This window comes from Mytilus trossulus, chromosome 14, assembly GCF_036588685.1.
Source record: "Mytilus trossulus isolate FHL-02 chromosome 14, PNRI_Mtr1.1.1.hap1, whole genome shotgun sequence".
Taxonomy (NCBI): Eukaryota; Metazoa; Mollusca; class Bivalvia; order Mytilida; family Mytilidae; genus Mytilus; species Mytilus trossulus.
The window spans coordinates 47,693,913-47,720,262 of record NC_086386.1 but is presented as its reverse complement, the minus strand read 5'-3'; the positions used below and the strand labels follow the sequence as shown (position 1 = coordinate 47,720,262).

General features: G+C 32.1%; 3 protein-coding genes across 3 annotated transcripts; all 3 read left to right on the top strand.

Annotated features, from left to right (window-relative positions):
- Positions 1 to 911: 911 nt before the first annotated feature.
- Positions 912 to 6,949, top strand: LOC134696268 (uncharacterized). The gene is made up of 7 exons (XM_063557966.1): positions 912 to 1,482; positions 1,669 to 1,830; positions 2,173 to 2,336; positions 2,803 to 2,913; positions 3,934 to 4,066; positions 5,713 to 5,910; positions 6,689 to 6,949. Exons 1-7 carry the CDS (start codon positions 945 to 947, stop codon positions 6,937 to 6,939), a joined length of 1,557 nt encoding a protein of 518 aa, XP_063414036.1. The 5' UTR covers positions 912 to 944; the 3' UTR covers positions 6,940 to 6,949.
- A 3,390-nt stretch (positions 6,950 to 10,339) lies between these two features.
- LOC134697819 (MAM and LDL-receptor class A domain-containing protein 1-like) lies at positions 10,340 to 16,295 on the top strand. Its single transcript, XM_063560105.1, has 7 exons — positions 10,340 to 10,769; positions 11,397 to 11,555; positions 11,973 to 12,136; positions 12,651 to 12,761; positions 13,696 to 13,828; positions 14,263 to 14,460; positions 16,048 to 16,295. Exons 1-7 carry the CDS (start codon positions 10,340 to 10,342, stop codon positions 16,293 to 16,295), a joined length of 1,443 nt encoding a protein of 480 aa, XP_063416175.1.
- Positions 16,296 to 20,834: 4,539 nt separating this feature from the next.
- On the top strand, positions 20,835 to 25,657 carry LOC134696242 (uncharacterized). Its single transcript, XM_063557926.1, has 7 exons — positions 20,835 to 21,383; positions 21,803 to 21,964; positions 22,684 to 22,850; positions 23,916 to 24,026; positions 24,266 to 24,398; positions 24,947 to 25,144; positions 25,376 to 25,657. The coding sequence occupies exons 1-7, from the start codon at positions 20,858 to 20,860 to the stop codon at positions 25,615 to 25,617; spliced, it is 1,539 nt and encodes a 512-aa protein (XP_063413996.1). The 5' UTR covers positions 20,835 to 20,857; the 3' UTR covers positions 25,618 to 25,657.
- Positions 25,658 to 26,350: the final 693 nt, after the last annotated feature.

The following is a 26,350-nucleotide window of genomic DNA, read 5'->3' as shown; positions in this document are numbered from 1 at the left end:
ACCGTGCGTACATTTTTAGAATGAAGCGCTTCCGCGCTTCATACAAAATGTACTTCGGTCAACGCTTTTACACCCCAATAAATTTACAAAAAGAAGCATTCAATTCTTAAGAACATGACTACATGTCGTTTGTGTTGTAGTAGTTTTAGAAAGTCAACTTACTAGTAGTTTTAATTGTGATAAGAAAGTAAACTTAAAGTAAAGCCTTGTCTATTTACGCAATATACTGAATTTGCTGCGCTCATAATATCTTTATTTTGATGAACCATAAGAGCGCTCAGTATCGTCAGCTTAAAACGCATGAATTGACAGTAAAAGTACATACATTCACTACAAAACATAAAACGCAGTACAAAAAAAGAATAAAAACGTCTTCCCAAATAAAATATGAATATTTCGTATTATATTCACAAATTGCGACAATCTTTCTAAACTGATTGTCATTTCAAAAACATTTCTTTTGTGGTTGCAGTATAATTGATAGTTGAACTCAATTTTTTTATCTAATGCAGTACATTAAGAATCAAACAGATTGTGCATTGGGGATACTTTCAGAGCTAATACTGATACCGGTTGGTACATTTTCATCCTCGCAACACGAGTGCCAAAACTAGTGCATTCAAAATATCAATTTGTTCAAACGTCTTTGATTTACTTAAATGTTTTTTTTTGCAATGTCCGTGACAAAGATCTCTCCTTCATGATGTTCATTAACTGTTCTGAATCTTTTTGCCAAAATATCAAATGATTTAAAAAAAAAAAAAAAAAAAAGCTTTACTAGAATTGAAACAATAAAAAAAACAGTATATCATCTAGTACGTATTATTTGTTATGATCTATGATTTTGTTTCAATCTAAATAAGGTGTCTCACACCAACCTTATCTAGATAAGATAAAGAGACATACAAATGTCAGTAGGGTCAAACGTGTCATAAACAATCAACATGATGATTCCATATCGAATTTGGACGTTTGTTATTTGTATTCTTAGTGAATCTTATGGACAACAATTTACTCCAGGATGTAGTTTTTATAACGGCAAATGTATCTACAATGTCCAGCTAGGAAACGTAGAAAGTTGTCATGGGGGAAACTCACAACCAGAACCTAATGTTCGAGATCTTAGTGGGGCATGTACATGTAATGACGTCACGAAGGCATCGGTTGACCTAAACAATCTTCAAACTCGTGTTGACAAACTACAAAAATCTATGACAGATTTCAAAAACCAGTTGAATAACGTTTCGCCAAAGACAAATTCCTTTCAAGGACAGCCAGATGGCGAAAATCAGAAATATCTAGACATCTTAGATAAACTACATACAAAGGAAGACATTTTGAACAGAACTAATGAAGAAGTGATTGGAATATTGCAGACTGCATCAACCGAAATAAAAGGCTTACGGGAAAAGCTGAAAAATACAACCGGCGAATTGGCAACATGTCAAGTTTCTATGGGTGGGACGCATACTTCTCAAAAAGGTTAGTGAAATGTTTTCGAATCAATTAGTTACTAATGTTTTTATTAAAGAAGATGTGTCGTTAATGTTCTATAAACCAACAAAAGAGTTGAAAAAAAAATTAATTATTCACAATATAAATCGCAACTTGAACACCAACCATCATTGCTTTTATACATGCGACCAATTTATCGCGATTTTTTTTCAGCCTCTGTGGCGGATTTTACAACGTTTTACTGCAGTTTCCAGCAGACTGACCTCTGTAAATTTACACAAGACCGTGACGACGACACTGATTGGACTCGACAGTCGTCATCAATTTCGTCACAATCTGGTCCAAAGACGGATCACTCATATGGAAATGGATATGGTTCTTATAATTTTACTCATTGATATGATAAAAGAAATGTTCGAAATACTTAGGAAGAAAGCAAGCGTTTAAGCTAAATCAAACATGGTATTATTGAAAAAAATAAAAGCGCAAAAATAAAAAATATATATATACTTGTATTAGTATTTCACAAGGCGTCATGTCTAGTCAATTCCTTAGAAGACGTGGTATTTCTTCGAGACAAATATATTACTCTGAGAACTAGCACGTTAACAGTAGTTTCGATCAGCATAAACATGAATGTATGTAATATTTACAACTAGACGTTAAACATTAATCCATCCATAAAGCAAAATATTAATGAAGAGTTTATATTGACAGGTTATTATATGGCATTGAAGACCATCAACACTCCTAAGTCCAGTGCTGGTAAAACGATAAGTCGTATAACGTCGTCAACATTTAAACCAGCATCAAACTATTGTCTTCGTTTCTGGTATACTATGTTTGGAAAAGATGTTGATACTCTTAATGTATATGCAAAGGTACATTAATTTGTTAACTTATCCTGATACCTTTGACGAGTTTATTTGTCATTTGTTGACCAAAAAGTTACTTTGGGCATCACCATTTTACTCAGTTGTTACTTAGAAAAATCCTCATACTTGAACAATGAAAAGCCAAAATCATTTAAGTTTTAGGTTATAAGATCATACTTTCCAATTCAGATATTTAAAATCATTCCTGTTTAATTCAATCTAGTTTGCAATACTCTATGTAACCTGTATTGTGTTCATTGTTTTGGATTGACAGGTTTACCGGAAGTTAAATTTTGGCACACTATCTATATTAACGGTCAAATGTCAATATTGACCCCGCTATTATTCAACATGCAAAAATCGGAAATATTAGTACAACAAAAATCTGATGTTGACGTTTAAAAGCCTGACCTGTCATTGTTCATTTTTGTTTTTGAAGATAAATTCAAATAAGTGCCTTTTAAAATTTTAGGTGAATGGAGGAAGAGGTTATCCAATATACACTCGTACTGGAAATGTTGATCCCTATTGGCATTTTGCCCAAATTGATATTGGACCTGAATATACGAAATCTTCTTTTCAGGTAAGCCAATGTCAAATTTTAATAGCTAAATCGTACGTTTCATTATCTTGGTAACTTGATACGTTTTCATTGTTATTATGTGTTATTCAACTATATGGACTTAATATAGTTCAAAAAGTTTGATATCAATCTTAGAGCATGAAAACGAGATCGACATTCTTTCCCCTATTTTTCTCATATAATTGGTTTTGTTCGAACTTTGAAAACAAGATGATCATTCGTATATCAAAATATACATAGTTTGCAAAGTATAATATTTATCTTCAGGTTAGAACCCTTTATCACCATACAGTCATAAATATTAGGTTTATGACCTCTTCTGTGGCCTGCCAATTACGAAATTTTCAAACTGTTATAGTATCAAAACAGCAAAGATAATGAATAATAGAGAAGGACCATGTTGTACATATACCAAGGGAAAACATCGTGGAAAGCATGGTCATTTATAGTTGAACTGCATTTAGTAGAAAAAGAGACTTTTGTGAAAATAAACCAAGATTTTTGTAGAAAATCCACAGACTTTAATACAAAAAGTTATAAACAACCTTTAAATTCCAAAACACATCGTGCTGAGTCACTAGAGTCGAGTACACCCTTAAAGGTGTACTTGAATTGGTCCATATTTATATTTGTTTTAACCAATATATTAATTAATAAACTTGTTTTAAGGAAATAATTGCTAGCACTGCATGCAATAACATCTATCTATCAAGCATCGAATTGCCAAATATGAGAGTGCAAGAGGAAAGGCTGTGGATTTTCTTTAAAATTTCTATATGTTTAGCATTGAATCAACACAAGGGTACATAATTATTTATCTAAATATGAACTTTTTGCCGTGAGTAATATAGCATGAGTAGAATATACAACTAATTTCACAGGTGTTTTCATTACTCTTTTGTCGTGCGACCTTTTAGTAAACTTCTTAAAGTTTGCGAAAGTATCAATTTAACGAATATCAAGTTTATTATACTGGGTATACTTTGTATATCTTATTATGTTTTTGTCTGTGCGTTACAGATAACATTCGAGGGCTCGTACCATGCATATAAAGTACACCATTATACCAATTCCCATTATTCCTATATTTATCATAATGATGATGGTAATATCGCAATAGATGATTTTTACATCTATAATACCACCTGTAACAGTGAGTACCATTTAACAAATATATAAATCTGTACTCATTTATTTATTGTATACTATTACAGAGAATTTAGACAAACTGTATGATTGCTAAAGGGACAATTATTCATATAAGTTCAGTTCAAATGAACGTGTACCCATTAAATTAGAGTAATTTCTTCTAAAGCGCTTAACTACATTAACACGAAATAGATAAACTACACTAAAGGAAATGGATGTAACTGTCTGTTACTGTTTGGTTGGTCTTTTTTGTTATTCCCTAGCCATGTAGTTGTCAGTTTATGTTTGACTTATTAGTTTGACTGTCCCTCTGGTATAATTCGCCTCTCTTTTTCTGTTATCGTGTATTCTTTTATGTTTATGAGTTATAACTAAAAAGGTTATTTTACTATGATCATTCATTAGTTTGGGGAAAAAATAGAACAACACTTTATAGATTACAAGTGTCCGATGAGCTTTTCTGTACTTACCTTTATCAGTGACGCCCAAAGCTGATTATGTGTAAGCGAAAAGATGAGAGAGATTACAACGACAATCATAAACCATACGTCGAAGAAGACAAGACAGTCCCATAATAACAAAGAGAAAAACGATTAAGAGACTGACTTCTATTCCACTTTTATTGTTTGTCTATCTGATGAGTTAAGCCTTTTTCAACTGATTTTTATAGTTCGTTCTTATGTTGTACTGTTATACCACTGTCCCAGGTTAGGGGCGGGTTTGGGATCCCGCTAACATGTTTAACCCCGCCACATTATTTATGTATGTGCCTGTCCCAAGTCAGGAGCCTGTAATTCAGTGGTTGTCGTTTGTTTATGTGTTACATATTTTTTTTTCGTTCATTTTTTTTACATAAATAAGGCCGTTAGTTTTCTCGATTGAATTGTTTTACATTGTCTTATCGGGGCATTTTATAGCTGACTATATGCGGTATGGGCTATGCTCATTCTTGAAGGCCTATAATTGTTTATGTTTGTGTCATTTTGGTCTTTCGTGGAGAGTTGTCTCATTGGCAACCATATCACATCTTCTTTTTTATATTACACCAGGCCTTACAAACTACATCGCAAACTTCCTCAACTAAGAATCCCACTAAAAAGAAAAGTTTATTCAAATGTTCCTGTAACAATGGTTCATCATATCCGTTGACTATGATTTACTTAAAATATTTTGCGAAACTTTTCAACTTCCCAACTCTGCTGCTGGACTATCAGTCCCCGAGGGTATCTTCTGCTCAGTAGTCAGTACTTCGGTACTGACATGACTTAACAAGCTTTTTCTAAAATTATCCGTTTATAAATTTTGAAATTATTAAGAAACTAAGGTTTCAACTCCCTCAGGCAAAGTTGACTTTAGATTAATTTGGCGATTTATTTTAGGTATTTTTTGTCATATAGCTCTATAACGGGTTCTGTACTTATATATCTTCGGATTTCAAATGTTTGGCTTTGAGCGTTCCTTATGAAAGAAAATCTAGAAAAGCGCTGCAGACGCATGGAATTATAAATCGTTTTGTTTTCCATCCACATTATTTTTATCTACCCTGTAAACTGTTTTATTCGAGTCCCGTTGACGAGTCTTAAGTCTGGTATAACAGAATAAAAGTCTGATAACGTTGGTGATTTGTGTTTGTTTACTGCATCATTTCAGGTATTCCAGCTGTTCCTTCAGATTCTTTGTTACGTAGAGTGGGTAACGTAACGTCCTACTACTCATTTCATAAAACACCTGCTACCTGGTATGATGCACAGGTAACATGTAGGAAGGAAAATCCCCGTTCAAGTCTAGCTGCCATACAAAGTGCTGCAGAACAATTATTCCTCGTAAACTTGATCAATTCTAACTTGGGTACGTATAACGTGGATAGCTCTAGCCAAATTTTATTCTAATTAACTTTTATTCGTTTATTTAATTTCAATTAAATCAACATTTTCATATGGAAACTTTGAAAGATTCAGATATAGCCAAATTGATCATCAAATTCAAAGATAACGAATGATGTAGACTACAAGAAATGCTTGTTATTTCACAAACTTATGTAAAAAATAAAATATGAAAATATATATCCATTTTATGAAAATATCCTGATGAAGGTATGTAAGATTCCAATGATGCCCGAACGACATCCTCATGGTGTTCATCAGCAACTTCCATATATTTCATTATCGAGGAGAACGTAGCATGTACATGTGTACAGTAAACCGAATAAATGCGACTGTAAAATCCTAAATTAGCGATGACAGTTTTCTAATGCAATTTGACAAATAACTCCATTTCTTTATTTCATGACGCGTGTCACGATTCCGCTGTAGGAGTCAATAGAAACAATAGTCGACGTTTCTAAAGTATTTCAAATGTTTTATTCCGGATATTTCCTTTTTATGTAATTTGAAAAATTGTAACTTACTCGAAGAGTTGTGACGATCCTGAATATTAGTGATTTAAAAAAAATAAAACCTTTAAACTAAATTATTCTCGACAATAAGATATGCATGGAAAATCCAGCACTATGCATATCTATAACAGATTTTACATGTTTTAGGAGCAAGACTATTAATTTTGATTTTATTGATTTTCTTTTAAAAAAGCTTATTTTTTATAAAATATTTAGAAATATGTTTTTTAGAATTGACCATTGCTGGCCAGAATGGTTTTTACCTTAATGGAAACGATGTGGATTCGGAAAATAATTTCAAATGGACAAATACCGGATATCCTGAAACTGTTAATTATACAAACTTCCATCAAGGTCAACCTAACAATGTTGGAAATATCCAAGACTGCCTTCTGATGGAATATCCAGCAGATAACTATAAATGGGGAGATGTGTCCTGTACAGAGAAACATCCATTTATCTGTGAAACAACAATGCCTTGATATTAATGAAATAAACGATAGATCATATCAGTTTGATTTTTTCTTAAGTTCCCCATTCTGACCAAATTTCAAAATAGTCATCGAATACTAATATAACCCAAAACAACGAAATTATTATTCACTTGCTGGTCACAATATTTTTCAGATCAGCTGATTTCGTATAGTATTGATCCCATTAAAAAACATTCTGTATTCATTACATATAGTATAGTTCTTTATTCTTTATTCATAACACAAAGTATGGTTCGACAGAATTTATGAACCAACCTTCACCATTTATTGATGTTTATTTGTAACCAAAGTGGCATATATCAACATAGAATCTAAAAATCTTTATCATAAAAAGTATAATTATAAAAATACCTAACTGCAAGGAGATTCAAAACGGAAAGTACCTTATCAAATAGCAAAAATTAAAGCTCAAGTACATCAAACAAATGGCGGGAAAAATGTATTATTCTTGACATGGTACAGGTAACATTCACGTAACCCGAGTGTATGCTTATATTTGATAATTTACACAATTCTGGAACACACAAACAGACATTATTCTTTAGTATGGGTATAACTATTGAATGGGGAAGTCTTGGATCATCTTATTCTTTAATATGGGTATAACTATTGAATGGAGAAAGTCTTGGATCATCTTATTCTTTAGTATGGGTATAACTATTGAATGGAGAAAGTCTTGGATCATCTTATTCTTTGGTATGGGTATAACTATTGAATGGAGAAAGTCTTGGATCATCTTATTCTTTAGTATGGGTATAACTATTGAATGGAGAGAGTCTTGGATCATCTTATTCTTTAGTATGGGTATAACTATTGAATGGAGAAAGTCTTGGATCATCTTATTCTTCAGTATGGGTATAACTATTGAATGGAGAAAGTCTTGGATCATCTTATTCTTTAGTATGAGTATAACTATTGAATGGAGAAAGTCTTGGATCATCTTATTCTTTGGTATGGGAATAACTATTGAATGGAGAAAGTCTTGGATCATCTTATTCTTTAGTATCGGTATAACTATTGAATGGAGAAAGTCTTGGATCACCTTATTCTTTAGTATGGGTATAACTATTGAATGGATAAAGTCTTGGATCATCTTATTCTTTAGTATGGGAATAACTATTGAATGGAGAAAGTCTTGGATCATCTTATTCTTTAGTATCGGTATAACTATTGAATGGAGAAAGTCTTGGATCACCTTATTCTTTAGTATGGGTATAACTATTGAATGGAGAAAGTCTTGGATCATCTTTTCTTTAGTATGGGTGTACGAATCACATAAAGTCTAACATAGGGCGAAGAGATGAGTATGCGATTTAACCATGTATCTATCTTTTATTCTTTTATAAAAATCATATGGTCGCTAACAATCGATTCTCTACAAATAAAGAATAATTTCACATAAGTAAAAATACATGAATTATAATATTAATAAGATGCATGTTAGTGTATTCACATTAAACTAAACAAACAATAAAAACCATTTCATTCATGTATCATAAATTCTCTCGTAAGTTAAATTACGTTTTAAATAATAATTAAAAGTTACGCATATTTCTAATAAATAGTATACAATATTTTCTCTCTTTAAATAAGTTTTGATGTAATAAAAAGATAGTATACATACAAAGTTTCTTACCAACTATAATCTGTCTAATAGAACAATGTGCATCCGTATGTTATCAATAAAGTCTAGACGACGAAGCGCACGTCAAAGGCGTAACGTCATAAATCAGAAACGGGAAAATGTGTTATTCAAAAGAGCGCAACATTACATTAGCGCTTTCATAAATGAATAGTAAAACTGTGTTTCTTATTCTTACAAGAATAAATGAATACGTTAGTAAAACACTTGAATTAATATATAATAAACTTATATTTAAAATTTGAATATTTCAAATCTTACAATAGGTATAACTATTGAATGGAGAAAGTCTTGTATCATCTTATTCTTTGGTATGGCTATAACTATTGAATGGAGAAAGTTTTGGATCATCTTATTCTTTAGTATGGGTATAACTATTGAATGGAGAAAGTCTTGGATCATCTTATTCTTCAGTATGGGAATAACTATTGAATGGAGAAAGTCTTGGATCATCTTATTCTTTAGTATGGGTATAACTATTGAATGGAGAAAGTCTTGGATCATCTTATTCTTTAGTATGGGTATACCTATTGAATGGAAAAAGTCTTGGATCATCTAATACTATAATATTATAATTATTTCCGATTGATATCTTCATTCGAAAAGTGCTCAATATTTCAATAATATACAAACCAATAAAAGAGTGCGCAATACCGAAAAAGACAAATGAGATAGGTAAGAAATAAAAAAAAAAACATGTCCAGAAATTTAATATACACTTTTGTTTACGTCAACCATGACAAAGATAAAATAAAAAAATAAAAAAATAAAACAAATAAAACAAAGACACAAAGGTAAATCCAATTACTGATATTGAATTTACCAAGAACTCTTGTACTCTTTGGTCGAGTTGTTGTCTCTTTGACATATTCCCAATTCCTATTTTCAATTTAGTTGTTTTCTGAAATGTATAATAGTTAAAGTGATAGTTAGACGAGGAATACTGCTCACATATGAGAAAAGTTTTTGTTCTTTACAAAGTCTGATCGGACACTTTCGTTCCTAGTTATTATCGACGTTCTGTCGAACATCCCACCTTTTTTTTTTAATGAAGTCCTTAGTCTACCATTGAAAGTAAATAGTCCTTTTATGATTTTTTTTTTATAAAACTATATTGTATTACCTTAGATCAGATTGTTTACAAATGAATCAAAATGAAACAAATACAGAAACTGATTGTCAATCCTGTTTCAAATATATTTTAACTAAAGAAAAATTACATCGTCATATAAAATAAGTATTCTTGTTTATTAATGAAAGTTCGAACAAAAGAATTTGAATAGGACATAGTGTCTAAAGCTGTATTTGGCGAAGACCTTTCAAACTTTGGGTCTTCAATGCACTTCAGCTTAATACTTTGTTTGACCTTTTTTTCTTTTTCTACTCGAGCATCACTGGTGAGTCTTTTGTAGACAAAATGCCCGTGTGTACGGCGTACAAAATTTTAATTCTGGTATCAATTATGAGTTTATGAACATGGTTGTTTCAATCTTTAAATGAGATCAATTCCAATCTGTCCCTGTAGTAGGCTGTACATTGATAAATTCGTGACCTGACAATTAGGTTCTTATCGTGTGCCTAAATCAACAGTGTGCTTATTGTTGTGAAATACACTTATTTTACTGATAAAACAATAAAGAGAAAATGTTAGGTTGTAAAATTTGGATGTACACTTTCATGGTTTTGTTAATGATTCAAAATGGAAAAACACAGTGTAATTTAAAAAACGGACAATGCACTTATGATATGAAGATTGGACAGCAGGGACAATGTGATTCTTTACAGTCTACGTCTATATCTGGATCTGGTGGCCATATTACCGGTTCTTGCACTTGTGATGATGTTTCAAGATTATCCACTAAATTGAACACAATGAAATCCACTGAAAGTAACCTAAAACAACTAATGACTGAACTTAACCAATATATAAACAATGCTACAACTGAATTAAATGCAACTGATTCTAAACTCCAAACTGAAAATCAAAAAGGTAGCAGGCTGAACAATACTTTAAATTCGATGGAGTCTCGACTTAATCAAACAAAGGATCAACTAAACTCTGTTTTAAAAAGTGCAACCGCAGAACTAACAGGTCTACGACAGAAGCTTGGTACTAATACTAGAGATTTAACCTTGTGTCAGACAGCATTGGGAACACCAGTTTCAACAAGCGCAGGTAGTTTTTTTGGTTTGGTCATTATCATGTATATTCATATATGTTCAATCAATCATATTACTATTCAGCATTCAAGCAGCAATCATGCTCCTTCTCGTCATCGTAATCGTTCATCTTATTGAGACTTACATGCGTTCAGCCACCAATCCATTCAAATTCAACTAATTAAGAAATGATTAATTAGGTAATCTAACAATTATGTTGTCCTTTATATACTTGTCAATGATGAAGCTATGAAAAATCTATCGAGAACATTTTCCGGCCAAATTTCAATTGCTAATATCTTGAAAACAAGCACATTGACCTACATATATTATTTTTTTGCTCTTTTAATTTCTTTTTTATGATCAGTTGCAGTTGTATTCAATTATAACAAAAACGATATATTTTTTTCTAATCCTAAGCCACAATTTAAAATATTAATTTGCACACGCTTAAGATCTTTTCAGTATTTGATTCTTGTGTAGCAAATTAAACAATAACTTCGTGTAAAAGATGTGTCAATGTGTTTATTTGAATTCCGAACTAACCTACTGTATACTTCTTAATTGCCTATTATATTGTAAAAATAATCTAAAACCAGCGATTCACTTGATCATTCAAATCAACTTTTTTCTGTATTTGAAGCTATACACCAAGATTTTACCACGTTTTATTGTGGATTCCAGTCCACTGATCTTTGTCATTTCTCACAAGACCATCACGATGATACGAATTGGGACCGGCGTCACACGGAAGAAATTCAAACAGGACCTAAACGGGATCATACATACGGCAATAATTATGGTATTTATGATTTCAAAAACAGATTTCATCACAGAATAACTGGATCTTTTCAAAACCTGAATAACCTGGTCGAATCGATTAAGAAATTGACATTTTCAAAAAAAATGTGTGCTAAGTATTACACACGGTTACTCTCTTTACATAACATTACTTTGACTGCCCAAAATATTTTCAGTTCTCCTCAGAATTTTTACAGGGTTTGCTTTACTAATTTTATTCTGTTTTTGTGGACTTTTTGTTTGATACCTTTTGAATGTAATCAGTTCTTTTCTGATTTATCGGTTTAGATTGACACACCATATTTTTTTACTCTTTGAGGGTTACGTGTTTGGATTTTATTTAAGGCTGGAAAGCAACACATGAAAATCAAACATTATAATATAGAAACTTTCACTTTGATAAAAAAAATATTTGTAGGTTACTATATGGCTCTGCGAGCTACATCACCAGTACATTCAAGTACAGGTAGAACAACATCAAGACTAATATCGCCAACCTACAACCCAGCTCCAAACTACTGTGTTCGATTCTGGTACACAATGTATGGAAAAGATGTCAAAACACTCAACGTTTATGCACAGGTATTACTATAATGTATGTGATTTTAACTCATGGATGACACCGTAAATTAGCAGATGTATTTGGCTATTATATATATATAGGTTTCCTTTTGGGTATATACATGAAACTACTCGCTTGTTTGGTACTTCTGAATCATTGGCTTCCATATTTTACAGAGACAATGAGTAATTAAATCAAATGTAAGCACCTCGATTTTGATAAAAGCTGCGGAATGATATTTAGCTTTCAAAATATATATCTTTTGAAAAAAGAAGAATCACAAAAATACAACACCTAGGAAAATTCAAAATGAAAAATTCCTAATCAAATGGCAAATTCAAATGATAAAACACATCAAACGAATGGACAACAATTGTCATATTCCTAGCTAGGGAAAAGTATTTTCAAACGTAGAAAATGGTGGATAGAATTTGGTGTTATACCACTAAACCTCTGACTTGTTTAACAGTCGCAATAAATTCCATAACATTTACAACGATGCGTGAATTAACACGAGATGTTAAATATTTCTAGGTACATGGAGGTTTGGGATATCCTGTATTCACACATACTGGTAATGTTGACAATCAGTGGCACATGGCAGAGATTTCTCTTAACAAAGAATACACAGCTGACATGTTTCAGGTTTGTTTATGGATATTAAGTCTATTTATAGTAAGTAAACAAGTTATTAATTGTTATCAATTCTTTTGAATGACAATAACAATCAAAACCAAGGAGTAAACAGTGACCTTCTGCTGTTGTTTTTTTATTTGGTCGGGTTGTTGTCTCTTTGACACATTCCCCATTTCCATTCTCAATTTTACTCACAAACCATAGGACATTTACATCAGCAGTTATAAATAATAATTAAGAAACAACACGAACTCCACAAAAAATTGGGAGTGAAATCAGGTGCTCCAGAGGGTTAAGCATTTCCTGAACCGTATACGGCACCCGTCGTGTTATTTCTTTGTTCAGTTCGGTAATGATAGAAGGTTATTATGACTGTGGAAGACTATCAGATATGATTTCTGACACACTTTTGTCATAATGGCCAATCAGCTCATAATGGCGACCGTAAAATTTCTTGGGTGATGACCTTAGTTTGATTGATTCATAGCCCTGTCTTAGCAACTTTTGAGAAAACAGTATATCATAGTCTCAATGAAGCATTTGAATACAGTTCAACGAATATAATATGTAATGGTCAAGTTTCTATCATCCTTTTAAAAAAAAATACGTGTATACGAATATAATGTATAGTTAATTGTTTGTTGCAGTGAATTAATGTCAAACGAAGAAGTGTCAGTATTTATCGGTTTCATTTAATGAGCACTCTCTTTTCGGTTACACTTCAAAATATTTCCATTTTTGCGAAATATTTAGTAAATATTTTTATATGGGGTGATTTGTGATTATTTAGTATAGTATGTTGGGATGTGTTTGCTGAATATTAGTGAAAAATGTGGTACGGAATAACTATCCAAATACTATCTAAAACACACAAAGACAAACGAAGGCTGTTGTGTTGGTGGTTAAAGAAACAATTTGAAAATATAATTTATGTTCCTTTCAGGTAGTATTTGAGGCAACAAATGATGCATACCACATACGCAGATACAGCGGTGGACGTTATATTTATGAAAACCATAACGAGTATGGAAATATTGCTGTTGATGATGTATATGTTTATAATACAACATGTCAAAGTAAGAATGTATATCAACAATGGTTCAGTAATAATGCATGTACACTGTTAGGGTTTATATCAACAGTGGTTCAGTAATAATGCTTTGCTCATTGTTGAAGGCCGTACGGTGACCTATAATTGTTAATGTTTGTGTCATTTTGATAGTTGTCTCATTGGCAATCATACCACATCTTCTTTTTTTTTATATACACTGTAAAAGTTTATAAAACGTTCTTAGGCATAATCTTTTTCTATCATTTTTTTCATTATTGAACGTATGTTCTATATTGATCATTTTCTTATTCAAAAACGGGTGAAAAGTTCAACCTTTACATTATGGGTTCTTCATGTTTACAATTGAGTTTCAAATTGGAAGATATGTAGATTTTTTAATACACTTCTTGTATCATAAAGGGTAACTTGGAAACTGATAAATAATTGTATATCCCACAGATGTACCTAAATATCCAGCAGGAGCATTTGTACGTACAGCTGGCAGCCAAACATCATACTATACATTCCATGGTACTGCAGCAACCTGGTATGATGCTGTAGAGACATGTAAGAGAGAAAATATCCATTCTAACTTGGCTACTGTAGAAGATGCTGCTGAACAAAATTATTTGGTAAAACTTATTCAGTCAGATGTCAGTAAGTATTATCTTAAATCCGTTTTCTTGGTTTCATTCAAATAATTTTTTGACTGGGTGAAATATAGACTTGTGATGCCGATTTCAAAACATTGTAACAACTTTTTGGAATTTTGGATCCTCAATACTCTTCAATTTTGAACTTGTTTGGCTTTATAAATGTTTTGATATGAGCGTTACTGATGAGTCTTATGTAGACGAAACGCGCGTCTGGCGTACAAAATTATTATCCTGGTAACTTTGATAACTATAAGCACGGTACCTTTGATAACTATTTGCATTTTTCTGATTGACATGCATTCGGTTCAGTCGCACCAACGATTGTTTAAGCATATAAATTAAGTCAACAGTAGTTTGATGATGTTCAATCCTCATAAATCTGTTAAGAAGACGAATTAAGATAACAAAACAAATCGAGAAAAAGATCAGGATATGAAACAGACCTTTTAGTTTCTTAGAATCTGTATTTGCTCTGGGATATTTGAAATGCTATCATTCACTGAAATATAGATTATTGAGTGACAGGACATCATCAATATATCTGAAAGTGAAATCAATGAAATTTGCAATTCTTTATCTTTGCGAAAGTTTTGTATGACATCTGATTCATATGAAAACAAAACAGGTCGGCCACTAGCGATGCACAATTAGTACCCATTAGAATACCGATTGTCTGTTAAAATATCGATCCATGCAACTAAACAAATGTTGTCGATCAAAAAGTATAAAATTTCAATAAATCAACGGCGTTTTTTTTTTAATTCAATTAGGTTCTACACAGAGACAGATGATTCGTGACCTAAATAAAACGTTATTAGTAACCCTCAATCATATATCTGTTATAACCTTTACTCAAGATTGTTGCAACCTTGGCAATAGTTAAGCTCTTACAAGCTGAATAATTGGAATCGGAATTTGAAGATGTTCCAATCTCACAAATCGACGTTTAGGACAAATCGGGGTAACATACAACTGTACGGAAATTGCATGACCTCTAAGCAAGACATGTGGTGTTGACAGGTTGAGCGTCTCCTGTTATATATGTATCACTCGTCATGTAAACAAAACTCAATCGGTCACAATCGGGGGAAAACATATAAAATAATATGTCATGAAAGTCATGTGTCCTCTTAAACAGAATATTCTTGTTGAATTGACAGAAACCAAATAATTCGTAACTAGTGATTGAAATGAAAATTTAAAAAAATCGCTTTCATATCAACAATATATTTGATTAAGGGACGACATCACAAAATCAATGAAGGATAAAAAAAAATTAATTCAAATAGTTTGGGGTGGGGTAAAAATTGCTGCAATTTTTGTTTAATTAAGATCGATTTTATATATATATCCTTATTGGTCAATCAATTTTTCGCAAATTATGTTAAGAATGGGGGTAGGGGGGTCAGTGAAAAAAACTATATGAATGAAGTTTTTTATCCTACATTGAACTTTTGATGTCGTCCTGGACATATTAACAAAATACAATATATCCTTCCAACAAAGCAGGACTTTCCTGGCAGTCTTTTGTTCTTTAACAGTTCTTAAAACGAAACCGATTTACAAAATGTGTTTTGTTTCTTAAAAGGTTTAACAGCTGCTGGTCAAAAAGGTTTTTTCATTAATGGAAACGATTATGATTCTGAAAACAAATACGAATGGACAGCTTCCGGTTACCCTGAAGCTTTAAATTACACAAATTGGCACGTGGGACAACCAAACAATGTGGGAGACAACCAGGATTGTTTACTGATGCAGTATCCAGAGAGTAATTATGAATGGGATGACGTCTCGTGTTCAGAGAAACATTCATTCATTTGCGAGACAGTGTTGTAATTCTCAATAAATTTCTATTGTATGAAATGTATTGTTGTCTTGTATCGTATTTGATATATCTTTATAAAGTAGAAAGAAAAGTGGACATCAAAGATCCTTAATTGAAAATAATGTATATGTAATTACAAATGTCCAACTGTCTACAATGCTGCTAATTATTCAATATGTCGCAGAAGAAGTCTTTATCATTTTTGATATTTGTTTTCTATTCGTTCCATTTGTAGATGCAGACGAGTATTTGATTTTATCAGGTGGTTTCATGGCACTCCCTTTTTGAATTTACCGTGAAGTTTGGTATTTTTGTTAATACCAGTTTCGTTTAAAAAGGCATCATTGTAGAGAAGTAAACTATTAAAATGAATTTCAAAATAAGATTTGTGAAGATAGCTCTTATGGTGCATTTTATGATATCAAAAGAAATATGTGGTCTCTGTAAGTTCTGCTATAACGAAAAATTGAAGAATTTATTGTAGATTCCTCTATAGATTATATAATTTCTGAAAAACCACCCCTTAGAAACAAGATTTTAAAAATTATTGAAAATCAAGCAACTATAGTATTCCTTTGGAACGATATGAGTAATTATCAGATAATATCGAAAACATTTAGTTAATTGAAACGAAAATTGGTATTAGTAAATTGCATTCTTGTATCGAAATTTGCTGACTTGATTGACATGGTCTGCTAGTTTACAATCCAATATGAAGGACTACCCCAGTTACTCCTTAAATTAAGTCCCGTCGGAACCTCAAAAGAAGTCTTCGTAAAGACTTATCAATCGGCTTAATTCACAACAGTAATAGCGATCAATTCAAAATTATCATTTGACAAGTTTGATGAAAAGATCTTTGTTCAATCAAAAGTACCAATTGAAATACTTTTGCAATTTGAGAGTCTATATATCACTTTGCGGTCTCTGTCGTTGATGGAATATGTTCGTCGTTGTTCTGTGGTTTGCATGTTGTATCGATCATTATATTATTTGTTTGAGCGTTTCTCTTTGATGAATGTTTTTGCGTGAATTTGTACTATACGTCTGTCACGTAGAGTTGTCATTTTAGCGATATTTTTTAACATTTTCATAAAGCGAGGGGATTAACTAGACATTTTACCATGTTCAACTCGCTATTTTTGTCTAAAAATGTCCTGTACAAAGTTAGGAATATGGCAGTTGTTATCAAGTAGTTCGTTTCTATATATGTTGACGTTTGTTTTTTGTTGAAATGCAGTGTTCCTGTTCGTTCCTGTTGTTGTCTGAAAATGTCAGTCAACTCCTTATAGGGGATATTGCCCTTTTACTTTTGATGAATTAAAACAAACACTATAGAAGATGAAGGGAAGTTGTAAACCTCAAAAATGATCACCAAGACAAAATGTACTACAAATCAGTTACCAATTAAGGAATTAATTTATAATCCAATATTTCAAGGAATTATAGCCGATTTTACTACGTGTTGTGTTTCCAGCAAAAAAAACCCAGCAATACAAGATGAACATAGAACATTGATTACTATTTGTCAATGTTCGAGGTTAGACATTGGTGAAGTTGTACATTTATCAACTGATTGGGATTTAAACAAAATGTTAAGATCTATTAAAACTATTTTAACACTTTGTTTAATCATGAACCTCGTCAGTGGTTGTTCTATCTGTGTCTTACAACTTGAAATATTGTTTCAATTATATACTTCCATCAACAACCGTGTTCGTCAAACACATTAACATATCAGTAGTTAGCCTGGATTTAGTAATGACCCTTTTCATTACAAACAAAAAACAAAACAGATGAACGCGAGAAATTTCCATGATCCTCTTTTATAATGCTTATAAAGTTGAATTCAGACCGGTCAAAACAAAGGGATGGAGAAGATATCGAGAGGGAATATAATTACTGTATGTCAAAGATATCCAACGTATTCGATGATTATGCACAGTGCATTTAGGGGGGAGGGTGGTTGATTTTATCAGGTGGTTTCATGGCACTCCCTTTTTGAATTTACCGTGAAGTTTGGTATTTTTGTTAATACTAGTTTCTTTTAAAAAGGCATCATTGTAATACATAAAGAGAAGGTAAACTAAATGAATTTCAAAATAAGATTTGTGAAGATAGCTCTTATGGTGCATTTTATGATATCAAAAGAAATATGTGGTCTCTGTACGTTCTGCTATAACGAAAAATTGAAGAATTTATTGTAGATTCCTCTATAGATTATATAATTTCTGAAAAACCACCCCTTAGAAACAAGATTTTAAAAATTATTGAAAATCAATCAAATATAGTATTCCTTTGGTACGATATGAGTAATTATCAGATAATATCGAAAACATTTAGTTAATTGAAACGAAAATTGGTATTAGTAAATTGCATTCTTGTATCGAAATTTGCTGACTTAACTGACATGGTCTGCTAGTTTACAATCCAATATGAAGGACTACCCCAGTTACTCCTTAAATTAAGTCCCGTCGGAACCTCAAAAGAAGTCTTCGTAAACACTTATAAATCGGATTAATTCACAACAGTAATAGCGATCAATTCAAAATTATCATTTGACATGTTTGATGAAAAGATCTTTGTTCAATCAAAAGTACCAATTGAAATACTTTTGCAATTTGAGAGTCTATATATCACTTTGCGGTCTCTGTCGTTGATGGAATATGTTCGTTGTTGTTCTGTGGTTTGCATGTTGTATCGATCATTATATTATTTGTTTGAGCGTTTCTCTTTGATGAATGTTTTTGCGTGAATTTGTACTATACGTCTGTCACGTAGAGTTGTCATTTTAGCGATATTTTTTAACATTTTCATAAAGCGAGGGGATTAACTAGACATTTTACCATGTTCAACTCGCTATTTTTGTCTAAAAATGTCCTGTATAAAGTTAGGAATATGGCAGTTGTTATCAAGTAGTTTGTTTCTATATATGTTGACGTTTGTTTTTTGTTGAAATGCAGTGCTCCTGTTCGTTCCTGTTGTTGTCTGAAAATGTCAGTCAACTCCTTATAGAGAATATTGCCCTTTTACTTTTTCTTAATTAAAACAAACACTATAGAAGATGGAGAGAAGTTGTAAACCTAAAAAATGATCACCAAGACAAAATGTACAAATCAGTTACCAATTAAGGAATTAATTTATAATCCAATACCGTATAGCGGGTTATTTTCGCGGGTGTAAAATTTCGTGATTTTCATTGAACAAGGTATACGAAATATTTTAGCGGTTATTATTTTGGCGGATTCAACACTTTTAACATTACCTTTGCATGTACACTTTTAAATTGGCGGAATTTATTTTGGCGATTTTGTTCTATCCGCGAAAATAAGCGAAAATTTACACCCCGCGAAAATAACCCGCTATACGGTATTTCAAGGAATTATAGCCGATTTTACTACGTGTTGTGTTTCCAGCAAAAAAAACCCCAGCAATACAAGATGAACATAGAACATTGATTACTATTTGTCAATGTTCGAGGTTAGACATTGGTGAAGTTGTACATTTATCAACTGATTGGGATTTAAACAAAATGTTAAGATCTATTAAAACTATTATAATCCTGGTACTTTTGATAACTATTAACACTTTGTTTAATCGTGAACCTCGTCAGTGGTTGCTCTATCTGTGTCTTACAACTTGAAATAGTGTTTTTATTATATACTTCCATCTACAACCGTGTTCGTCAAACACATTAACATATCATTAGTTAGCCTAGATTTAGTAATGACCCTTTTCATTACAAACAAAAAACAAAACAGATGAACGCGAGGAATTTCCATGATCCTCTTTTATAATGCTTATAAAGTTGAATTCAGACCGGTCAAAACAAAGGGATGGAGAAGATATCGAGAGGGAATATAAATACTGTATGTCAAAGATATACAACGTATTCGATGATTATGCACAGTGCATTTAGGGGGAGGGTGGTAAATATTTCTTGACAAATCCTCAGACATCAGCTTATTTGTAAGTCATTGATAGGTCTTAAAATGTGACCCAATAACATAGCCTAAACACAAGATATATCATGACAGCAGATAAACAGGACAGTTTTCGGCATCTAGTGCAAGTATACAACACTATAAACTAACGCAAAACTTACACGAACCCCTTTACAACAAAACTAGGGATGAAGTATGGTCCTCCGAAAAGGGCCAACTAGCTTCCAACACCTGTTTTACCATCAGCTATACTTGTTTCAGCGATCATGTTTTGCATTTGCTATAATCAAAAAGAATGGGTCTACATGTATATCAATACAAAAAACTCTTATCAAGTCAATATGCAAAAATAATCCGTTATATGCATTATTCTGTAACAGAATAGTATATTTGTTAAGTAAAAAGACATAAAATAGACTGAAGCATTGAAAACAAAGCAATGTTGTCGAATTTCACGATACTTTGAAAACAGAAGAACCAAAAATATCGATTGAAGTAGATCACACTTCAGCGATGACCTATATTAACAGGTAACGTATAAGTAGGTCCTTCATTAGAACTGCTATTGATAAGAATATTAGTGATCCATTGTCAATGATAAGAAAATAGAGTGTACGTATAAACATACAATGGCAATCATTCAGGGATTTATTATAATTTTCCTCTTGCAATTTGGAGGAGAGCCTGTGACGTCAGCCTCATGTGACTTTACTGGACAGTGCATTTATAATTTGAAAGTCCATCATTGTAACCAAACAACAAACACCAGACGGGAAAGCGATCCGAGTGGTAGTTGTGGCTGTGGAGATTTGGAAATCATACAAGGAGAGACCTACAATTTACAAAGTTCCTTGAGTACCCTAGAATTCCAATTCAGTGCACTTGTACAGAGGTATCAAGCAACTAAAGCAAGTATTTTACAGAAACAACAACTACTTGAGAACGCTATTTCTGAAAATAAAGCATTAGAATCGAAAATCCGAAATGTCCATTATCTTCTGAATAAAACGACTGAAAGTGTGACCAGACAAACAAATAACTGGAACAATGAGAAAACCAGGCTTCAGACACAGACTTCGAAGTCTATTAAAGATGTACAGACATGTAAAGCGGTACTAACTGCAGCCAAAACTGACAATGGCCAAAATATAACAGGTAAGCCACCGTTCATTCATCTATGTCGATGCAAGTTTTTTAATAACCATAAATTAAATTTCAAAATTTCTTAAAAAAAACATATATTTTTTTGGAGGGAAATGCAATAACTAGTTTGTTGTCATTAAAACATAACAAACAAAAATAGATTAAAAAATATAGTTTTCTTGATACGAACAGCACAGATATTTTTCAATACCTAAGGTGGGTTTTGGTTTGTGTTTTGAATTTGAATAAAAAATCAACTTCGATTCTTTCACCTTCATATGTTCTTTCCATATCGTTACCATTGGCATAACAACTAAAAACACTGTGGATATAATTTGATTAAAGATTGTTTATTACATACTGATGATTAGATACAAAACGTTATCAATTATTATCTGAATCATTCAAAATTTTCATAATTGAATTTGCAGATACGGCAAGCAACAAACCCGTTTCGAAGACATTCTGTGGATTTGAGGACAGTAAAAGGTGTGGATATGTAGCAGAGTCAGGATCTCACTGGACATGGCAATCTTCAATGTATTCCTCAACAACGGGACCAAAACAAGACCACACATATGGCACTCCAAATGGTATACATTATAAATATCGGTATTACTATGTGAAAATACAAGAAACTTGATTTTCATCCGCACCAAAGTACTTTGGTATACTGGTTTGCCTATCTCCGTCTGTATTTCTTTCGTCACCCGTCCGTTACTTATTTCTGTCGCATTTTTCTATATCATTCAAACAAAGGTTTCTTTAATATGTACAAACATTATATTGTGGATGATGCCTAGTTCATAATATCTTTGAGCTTAACCGTGTGCGTGTCTACTTTCTGTTGCCTGCTTCTACCTTGTTTGTTTTGTGTATTCTTTTTTGTTTAAAAAAAAGATCTCGTCTAATGTATACTGCAACTATCGCAATTTGTACTCAGTAAGCTTGGTGTTATCAAAAATATAGACTGATTGATATTTTGTATGTGTATGCATTTGAATTTAAAAAAAAATATAACCTGGTGCACATGTGCAATAAGATATGAATCCCATTCATATAAACATTATTCACTGACAAAAATATGCAGCCTTAGTTGATTAGTAAAAACAACAAAGAAACAAGGAATATAACAGTTGTTGTCCATTCGTTTGATGTGTTTTGTCATTTGATTTTGCCATTTGATTAGGGACTTTACGATTGAATTTTCCTCTGAGTTCAGTATTTTTGTGATTTTACTTTTTATACATACAAACGAATCGGAATAATGGATTCTTACTACATTGAACGACTAATTCTAACTCTTGTTTAGGTCATTACATGATGTTGAATTCACAAGGTGCTGCGTCATCCTCTCAGACAACTCATACCTCTAGATTAGATTCTCCTCAGTTTACCACCTCCTCGGCGGGATACTGTATCAAATTCTGGTACAATATGCACGGACAAGATATCAAATTTCTTAAAGTTTACGCAAAGGTATATGTAGATTAAAACAAAAAAGAAGAATTTTACTGTATCCTGAATTTCCAAAGGTGTTTTGGATATTTTCTACCCCATTTTGAAAAGCATATATGGAAAAACAGTTCATTAAAGTTAAACAAAAATATACTCCTGCCTGTTTTCGAGAACTACAGCAGATTTCAGTCAGTAACTAATGGTAATATCTTTGGTTAGCTTGCTTGTTAGCTGAATCGTGAAGTCATTGTTAGGTAAGGTATACTACCCTTCTTTTGAAGTAGCTTAGTCCTACAGAAAGATAGATTGGTTATCTGTTGGGCTAGTCTACTATTTAAAGAGGGTAGTTCACCTAACCTAACAATGACTTCACGGTTCAGCTAACAAGCAAGTTAACCAAAGATATTACATTTAGCTACATACTGACTGAAATCTGCTGTAAAGATGAATCGAATTTACCGGCGATATAAGACTACAAATCTGCTATCTATAAAAAAAAATTAATTACAAATTGAAAGCGAGAATTTTTTATAACAATTTAATCAATTGCACCTTTAGTCAAAACTGTTTAAAGTTATTGCAAATTGTTTTATCCTACATTAGTAATGCTTCAATAACTAAACTTTTAATTAAAGATTTGACATGGTTTTGGCCATGGCGGTTAATTAACTTGATTGTTATATGATGCAAATATTTGTTTGAAAAGTATGACAACATGATGACGTATTAACACTTTTCCACGTTCATGTAAGACAAAATGATTACACAAAAACATGTAAATTTTGTATTTGTACCACTACAATGAAAGTAATAAAAAATAGACTTGTTGTCGGAAATGAAAAATTCAATACAGAAGAAAATAACAAAAAGTCGATGGTAATGAGTGATTCAATTGAACGTTAAACGAGAAAAAAGACTTTCACAATAATAAAAAAAAACTTATTCAAGTTGCAGATAGTATACATTAAAGAAGTGTGTTATATCTAGTTTTGCATGATATAAAATCGTATTAAATAATGATCAAATTTGAGTAAGTTCAACTTGGAGTGTTGAGATACAATAATGTTATACCTCTGTTTAATATAGGTTAATGGTGGACTTGGATATCCTGTGTTTACCAAGACAGGTTATGTAGATTCGGATTGGCACCAAGCACAGATATCATTGGATAATGAATATACGTCACATCCGTTCCAGGTAACTTCCGTTATTCAGTATAACACATAAAATATGATTTATTTGAATTTAATTTATTACCATATGTGTATCAAGTTCAAAAATTGCAGTCTTTGTACTATTAGATGAAAATCGTGTTACCTCGGTTAAGTTAGAAAACTAATAAACAACTTTTTTTCAACCATGCAAAAGAGAAAATAGAGAATAGGGATTTAAAATATATATTTTAGGACCTAAAAGTAATGAAATTTGTGTTTTAGATAGTTTTTGAGTCATCGACCAATGCTTATTACACAAACCATTATACCAGTGGGGGTTACCACCATATCTACTCTCTCGACAAATCTAACACTGCCATAGATGATGTTACAGTGTTTAACACGTCCTGTAGTCGTAAGTATTAAACTGATAGTTTACTTTCCAATTACTTCAAAAGTATTCACATCATTTGACATTAACGTGTAAAATTCTGACAAACATGTACAGTGAAACGCCAAGCAGAGAGGTCAACAAAACAATTTTGTTAAAGGAAAATTCCATAAAACATGTTTCAAAAAAATGTTAGTCCAATTATCTTCCCCAAAATATAATCATTCACTACGTATCCTAATTAAGTAATGTAACTATACCGACTATCTGGTGTTTGTAGCAAATAGCAATCCCAAGCAATTAAGACTGATTAATTGATTAAGATTGATTATGATTGTTTGATTGATTATGATTGATTAAGATTGATTATGATTGATTGATTGATTGATTGATTGATTGATTGATTGATTGATTGATTGATTGATTGATTGATTGGTAACTTGTTTTATTGATTGATTGATTGATTGGTTGATTGGTTGTATTAGTAATTTCATGCAATTGCTCATTAATCAAACTTCTTTTTTTTTACTTATTTTAATATCTTTTATCAGTTAGTGCTAATATAATTATAGGCTTATCTCAGTCATCTCATGGGTCCCATGTACGTCAGAATGGCTCAGATACATCGTATTACTCCTTCCATGCCAAACCATTGACTTGGAACGAAGCTAAGACGGCATGTCGTCGAGAAGACAGTCAATCTAGTTTGGTGTCTATAAACAGTCAAGGAGAACAGGACTATCTTGTAAGAACTATAAAAAACGATGAAGGTAAGTGAATTTTATCATACTGAAATTGGTACAATAATGCAGAAGCAGTTAACAAGATTCAAATGAGTACATTTATGTATATTCCATTACAGTAACAATTATAACTCAATTAGTTTCAAAAAATGAGTATAAAGAATTAAATACATAAAAAGTGTTTTAAATTAGTGTATTAAACAGTAGGAATTTCTTCAAGAACTCGCATCCTAATCTTTATCATGTGTATGTTTTCAGATTTATCAAATATTGCAAGCCTAGGATTTTACACAGGCGGAAATGATGAAAAGAGTGAACATAACTTTGTGTGGACAGACAATGGAGCTCCAGTCACCTACAGCAATTGGCGTCCGGGTCAACCAAACAATGTCGGTGGCGATCAGGATTGTTTATTACTACAGTACCCTGACACCAACTTTGAATGGGGAGATGTGGCATGTTCTGAAAAACATCCATATATTTGTGAATACCACAACTAATTAAACCGTTGGATCACACATTAAATTATTTTCAAATTTATTAAGTTTTTTTTTCTGATATATGTTATACCTATGAAAAAATGTGAGAACAACGAGAAATAAAAAAAAATATTAAAGAAATCTCACGATATGTCGCTACATAAATATGAGTAACAGAAGCATAACTGAAGGCTATATAGAAAACCATGCTGGTTAACACAATTTTACAGATAAAACGGGAGCAATAATTCCATATCTGTAATTATAAAAAAGAAGATGTGGTATGATTGCCAATGAGACAACTGTCCACAAGAGACCAAAATGACTCAGACATTAATAACTATAGGTCTCCGTATGGCCTTCAACAATGAGCAAAGCTTTGTTTAATACGTAAAGGACACACAATACTGAAGCAGCATCAACTATAATAAATAATTGACAAAACTTTCAGATCCCAGTTGTTACCTTGTCGAATGTTGTTTCAAAAAACAGTAATGAAAGGTGTTTGTGAATTAACTGCTGCTGTTAACAGGCCATTGTTTTGAGTGAAACTTGTAAAAATTAAATGCATTTATCATATTTATGAAGCTCCGCCCTCCAAATCCTCCTTGGATCTTTACTAGATTTCGTGCATCGTGTTGGGAGAGATTCCAAGAGGACCACAGCTGACAGGCCAAATCAGTGACGAAATTGAAGAGGAATGACCAGAAAATATAAAAGGGAAATATTCTTAAAAATCAAAAATTTGTTTCAT

What these genes read in the sequence shown, in the direction of transcription:
- LOC134696268 (XM_063557966.1), top strand. Translation starts at nt 945, where the DNA reads ATGATGATTCCATATCGAATTTGGACGTTTGTTATTTGTATTCTTAGT. An exon ending in ATACGAAATCTTCTTTTCAG is followed by an intron (nt 2,914 to 3,933) that starts GTAAGCCAATGT and finishes TGTGCGTTACAG; the next exon opens with ATAACATTCGAGGGCTCGTA. An exon ending in CTATAATACCACCTGTAACA is followed by an intron (nt 4,067 to 5,712) that starts GTGAGTACCATT and finishes GCATCATTTCAG; the next exon opens with GTATTCCAGCTGTTCCTTCA.
- LOC134697819 (XM_063560105.1), top strand. Translation starts at nt 10,340, where the DNA reads ATGAAGATTGGACAGCAGGGACAATGTGATTCTTTACAGTCTACGTCT. An exon ending in ACACAGCTGACATGTTTCAG is followed by an intron (nt 12,762 to 13,695) that starts GTTTGTTTATGG and finishes TGTTCCTTTCAG; the next exon opens with GTAGTATTTGAGGCAACAAA. An exon ending in ACTTATTCAGTCAGATGTCA is followed by an intron (nt 14,461 to 16,047) that starts GTAAGTATTATC and finishes GTTTCTTAAAAG; the next exon opens with GTTTAACAGCTGCTGGTCAA.
- LOC134696242 (XM_063557926.1), top strand. Translation starts at nt 20,858, where the DNA reads ATGGCAATCATTCAGGGATTTATTATAATTTTCCTCTTGCAATTTGGA. An exon ending in GTTTAACACGTCCTGTAGTC is followed by an intron (nt 24,399 to 24,946) that starts GTAAGTATTAAA and finishes ATATAATTATAG; the next exon opens with GCTTATCTCAGTCATCTCAT. An exon ending in AACTATAAAAAACGATGAAG is followed by an intron (nt 25,145 to 25,375) that starts GTAAGTGAATTT and finishes GTATGTTTTCAG; the next exon opens with ATTTATCAAATATTGCAAGC.